Raw genomic sequence first — 5,448 nt, forward strand, 5'->3', positions numbered from 1 at the left:
ATTACTTGTGGATTATTGTGATGTTTTTTCAGCTGTTTGGACTCTCATTCTGACGGCACCCATTCACTGCAGAGCATCCATTGCTGAGACACTGATGCAGTGCTACATTTCTCCAAATCTGATAAAGAAACAAACTCATCCTGATCTCGGAAAGACTAAGGGTGAGGACATTTTCAGAAAGTGTTCATTTTTGGCTGAACTAGTCTTTTAATGTTTGTTAGTAAGGTTTTAGCTATTTTTTTCTGTTTTGGTCATTTTTATTAGATCTAGTTGTTGTTTTTTTGTTTTGTTTTTTACATTTGACAGTGGTTTTGTGTGTGTGTGTGTGTACCTGTGTATGACAGTGGTTTGGTGTTGTTGAGCTGTCGTGCTCTCATGGCCTGTTGTTGTTTTTCTAGTGCTGCCAGCATGTCTCCCAAATCCAACTGCACCGGTGTCCTGCTCTTCTTACCTGCTGCTTTAGTCAGAGCCTCCTACACACACGTCACACTGAGTTCTCCGACCACGACTTGTACCTGTAGCTTCTTCTGCTCCATGCTGATCTCGTTGTACTCCTGTGCCGTGGCGAGAGCAGCGGCGAGCGCCTTCTTCCTCTGACTCTTGGCTCTCTTGGGCACGGAGCTGGTGATGGGGATGGGCGTCTGCACGATGCTTATGGGAGAATTCTCCGGAAGGTTATCCAACTGCACACACACATACACACACACACACACACACACACAGAGGTTTAGAGGGGTTTTTTTTGCGCTCGGATTTCCTCTTTGCTTCTGTCAAACACTCACCAGGTTCTTGGGCAGTTTGGGCTGAACTGGTTCTGGTTTATTCCGCTGAGCAGAGCCACCTGTGGCCAGATCAGGAAACTCGTCCTCATCCTGAACAACAGACAGACAATCAGCACAATAAATACAGGGAATACCGTCCTGCCTCCTGTATGTGTGTGTGTGTGTGTGTGTGTGTGTGTGTGAGTGTACCTGAAAGTACAGTGGCTCAGGTGTGAGGTGTGTGTTAGGTGTCTCTGAGGGAGTCGATCTCTGTGCTCCTGCACGACCTCCAAAGCTCATCTGGAAGTCCTGTGGGTCAGATGATGTAGAATAAGTCAGATTTGTCAAAACAGCATGTCATGTGACGTGTGTGACGCTCGAGTGTTACCTGTGTGTAGTTCCTCTGCTCGGGTGTTCTGCCTCTGTGATACGCTGTGTTCCTGTCTGTCCACGGCTTCTGGACGGTCTGTGAGGCTACATTCCCCCAGCTAACAGCTGCACACGCGCACACACACACACACACACACACACACACACACACAAGTTCAGTTATCATATCTATAGGAACCATAACGATAACTACAACTATAACATTAACAATAGCTAAAGTGATAACTTTAACGATATCTATGAGGCTAACTAGAATGCTCACTAGAATGATAACTACGATGACAAATATAACAATAACTGTAACTATAATAATTATGATGATCACTATAACAACAATAATAACGATAACTGAACAATAACGATAACAGACGTTATCGTTCTGTTTAGTATCAGAGCACTTCAGTTTTGTCGTCTGCTGCTTTAAATGCTGAAGCTCTTTAAAGTCAGATGGATTCTGATTGGCTGTCAATGTTTTTATTATTCATAATGAACAGTTCACTGCTTTGAAAGTGACTCCAGCAATATTATTTCTCTGTGTTGTTATCGTTATAGTCGTGGTGTGGACTCACTATTCTCTTAGAGTTTGAGCGATTATTACAACTTTACAGTTACAGCTTTAGTTCTTGGTGTGTAGTTTTTGATCATGTTGCGGTCACTCATGAGAGTTCAGGTGGAAGTGAAGGATCTTACCTGTCATGACGCCAGCGTCCACAGCCTGCAAACACACACACACACACACACACACACAAATGAGAGAACAGCAATCACAACAACCCTCACCATAATGAAATCAAACAGACATGTGTCTAAGGCCAGACGAGCTGAACGTACCGCGGCAGCCGTGGGCTGATTGGTGGAGGTGTTGGCGGCTCCCTGGTTGTGTTTGGGGCTGCAGTATCCACTGTCGCTGTCGATGTCAGCCTCGCTGGCTCCCTGCTCGCTGGACGACTCCTGCTGAGACGTGCGTCTGCGCTGAGCTTTCTTCCACTGCACACACACACACACACACACACACACACACAAATGAGAGAACAGCAAACACAACAACCCTCACCATAATGAAATCAAACAGACATGTGTCTAAGGCCAGACGAGCTGAACGTACCGCGGCAGCCGTGGGCTGATTGGTGGAGGTGTTGGCGGCTCCCTGGTTGTGTTTGGGGCTGCAGTATCCACTGTCGCTGTCGATGTCAGCCTCGCTGGCTCCCTGCTCGCTGGACGACTCCTGCTGAGACGTGCGTCTGCGCTGAGCTTTCTTCCACTGCTGAGGACTCGCCTGATCCAACGCACATCTGACACTGCCAGACGCCTCGCCGGGGAAATCTGAAAACACACGCGGAGCAGTGTGCTCAGGGGTCTTTAGTTCTGGAGTAAAGGTCAAAGGTCAGCTCAGTACCTGTCTGCTGTGCCGCATCCACCAGCAGCACCGTCTTGGATCTCCCATCAGGCCCGGCGGCACACACCTCCTTCTGTACCGCCACACTCCGCATCACAAGACGCTTGGCTCTCACTGGCTGCTGTGAGTGACGCAAGTGAGCGTTAGTTTACACTAGTGAGCAGTGCGGTCACATCCTGAGTGTGTGGGTTCAGGTGCCGTCTCGTACCTTGTGTGGCACGGGGTTTCGTGAGATGCCTCTTCCTCTCTGCGTCTGGCTCTGTGGCAGCGGCCGCTCGCTGCAGTCAGACACGGGGTTCAGAACGCCGGCCTGCAGGGGCCCCGGGAAGGGCTGGTAGAAGCCCATGACAGGAGGGCAGGGTGTGGGCATGATGGTGTGGTAGTATGTGGGGTAATCGCTGGTGACGGGGGGCTGCGGGGACGACAGGAACGGGTACGCCAGGTATGGCCCGCCGGGGCTCGGGTTGAGCTGCTGCCAGCGGTGATCTCCGTTATACACGGGCATCTGCCGACTGAACCACAGACACAATCTCAGATTATAAAGGGAACACGTGTCTAAAAGCACTTCAGAGGCTTCTGGGTAGGACTATCAAGACAAATGTGTTTGGGGCGGGACTGTGTGCTGGTCTGACCAATGGCAGACAGGAAAAACTGTTTGAAAACTGTCAATTTTTTCCATTTACACACTGTGATTCAGCTGTGACACACACACACACACTCTCTCACACACACACACAAACACACTCTCTCTCACACACACACACGCACGCACGCACACACACTCACTCACACTCACACACTCACTCACACTCACACACTCACTCACACTCACACACTCACTCACACTCACACACTCACTCACACTCACACACTCACTCACACTCACACACTCACTCACACTCACACACTCACTCACACTCACACACTCACTCACACTCACACACTCACTCACACTCACACACTCACTCACACTCACACACTCACTCACACTCACACACTCACTCACACTCACACACTCACTCACACTCACACACTCACTCACACTCACACACTCACTCACACTCACACACTCACTCACACTCACACACTCACTCACACTCACACACTCACTCACACTCACACACTCACTCACACTCACACACTCACTCACACTCACACACTCACTCACACTCACACACTCACTCACACTCACACACTCACTCACACTCACACACTCACTCACACTCACACACTCACTCACACTCACACACTCACTCACACTCACACACTCACTCACACTCACACACTCACTCACACACACACACTCACACTCACATGCATACTCACACTCACAGGCACACGCACACACTCACACACACACTCACACGCACACACACACTCACACACACACCCACACACTCACTCACACTCACACACCACACACTCACACACTCACACAGCGCACACACACACTCACACACCACACACTCACGTACACAACACACACTTATGCACACAACACACACTTATGCACACACACACACATGCACACAGTGTGCACTTCCACCAATTCAAAGTGAACAGGAAGGAAAAGAAGCAGAATCCATTGGGAACAGAGGCAATCACACACAGATATGCATGGTCATTTCATAGACATATCACACTAGAAGACCACAGACAATGAGGACACTTTACATGATTTACATGATTTAATAAAGTTTATTAAGGTTATTAATGCTGTGTGTGTGCAGGTTTATACTTATGAGGTCCAAAATATCATCAGTAAGACCTGCTGCGAACAGACTAGTGAGGCAAACCTCAGTAGTTAAAGATGCTTCGAAATCAGCAAAACCATGTCTGTATTTAAATCTAGTGCTTTGCACAGGTTTCATATCATTCGATATCATTAACCTGATAGAAAAACAATGGAAATCCATTAGATGGGCTTATCATCAGAGTGAAGCAAACGTGTGTGTGTGTGTGGGAGTAAATGAGAGAGTGTGTGTGTGTATGTGTGAGTAAATGAGAGTGTGTGTGAGTGAGTCTGTGCGTGTGTGTGCGCGAGTGTGTGTGTGTGTGTGTGTGAGTAAATGAGAGAGTGTGTGTGTGTGGTGAGTGAGTGTGTAAATGAGAGTGTGAGTGTGTGTGTTTGTACCTGTTGTTCTGATTCTCCTGTACGAAGGGGTAGCAGGTGATCAGGTAGGAGGGGATTTGTGTGGGCTCAGCTACTCCCTCACCGCACAGACTCATGGGTAATAATGACGCTTCAACACCTTTCTTCTGAGGGATAAACGGTTCTACTTCAGCAGAGAGCTTCACATCCTGAAACACACACATATTACACACACACACACACACACACACACACGTGTATTTAAACACACGAGCACATGAAACAGCAGGAACGCTGCCGATAGCCCAAAAAACTACATTCACTACAATTTTAACTTAAAACTTAAAAATGACTAATATTCAAATTTTACAGGAAATTTTAGTCAGGGGAAAATGCTGCTTACCACAAGAGGGCACTTTAAACAAACATAAACCAAATCAAGCAGCACATTAAACTGTTTATTCAAAGCAAAGGAATAATAGGACTGTCTGTTAAAACATTTGAAACAAAAATAATTTTACAAATTGCATAAATACTTATACACACACATGCAGTTTAATGCAAAGAACATACAGTACCTGACTGGTAAGAAAAGTTCATGCAAACTACCTCCAACACTCAACAGAAAAATCGCAAGATTTCTGAAAACACGTTTCAGAACCGTCTAGTATGCTTTCAACTCAAAACCATCTCTTCTAACAAGAAGGAAAATGTACAGCATTTTATGTTTATATTATGTCCATAAACATGATCCACTGCAGCCACTGTATTGTATGGCTAAATTATTAGAATAGCCTATTCACAATTTT

The 5,448-nt window shown here is 46.8% G+C and overlaps 1 protein-coding gene across 1 annotated transcript in view; it reads right to left on the reverse strand.

Annotated features, from left to right (window-relative positions):
- Positions 1-4,888, reverse strand: part of secisbp2l (SECIS binding protein 2-like) — a 12,146-nt gene extending 7,258 nt beyond the window's left edge. Inside the window, exons 1-11 of the mRNA XM_016477120.1 lie at positions 4,682-4,888; positions 2,756-3,059; positions 2,548-2,668; positions 2,206-2,474; positions 1,983-2,138; positions 1,842-1,866; positions 1,150-1,262; positions 972-1,070; positions 783-872; positions 516-683; positions 332-473 (exon numbers count right to left, since the gene is read on the reverse strand). Coding sequence (XP_016332606.1) covers positions 332-473; positions 516-683; positions 783-872; positions 972-1,070; positions 1,150-1,262; positions 1,842-1,866; positions 1,983-2,138; positions 2,206-2,474; positions 2,548-2,668; positions 2,756-3,059; positions 4,682-4,863 — 1,669 coding nt within the window. The 5' untranslated portion in view covers positions 4,864-4,888. The remainder of the gene's footprint in view (positions 1-331; positions 474-515; positions 684-782; positions 873-971; positions 1,071-1,149; positions 1,263-1,841; positions 1,867-1,982; positions 2,139-2,205; positions 2,475-2,547; positions 2,669-2,755; positions 3,060-4,681) is intronic.
- Between the last annotated feature and the right edge of the window lie 560 nt (positions 4,889-5,448).

Source organism: Sinocyclocheilus anshuiensis, unplaced genomic scaffold (genome assembly GCF_001515605.1).
Source record: "Sinocyclocheilus anshuiensis isolate Anshui unplaced genomic scaffold, SAMN03320099.WGS_v1.1 scaffold1182, whole genome shotgun sequence".
Lineage (NCBI taxonomy): Eukaryota > Metazoa > Chordata > Actinopteri > Cypriniformes > Cyprinidae > Sinocyclocheilus > Sinocyclocheilus anshuiensis.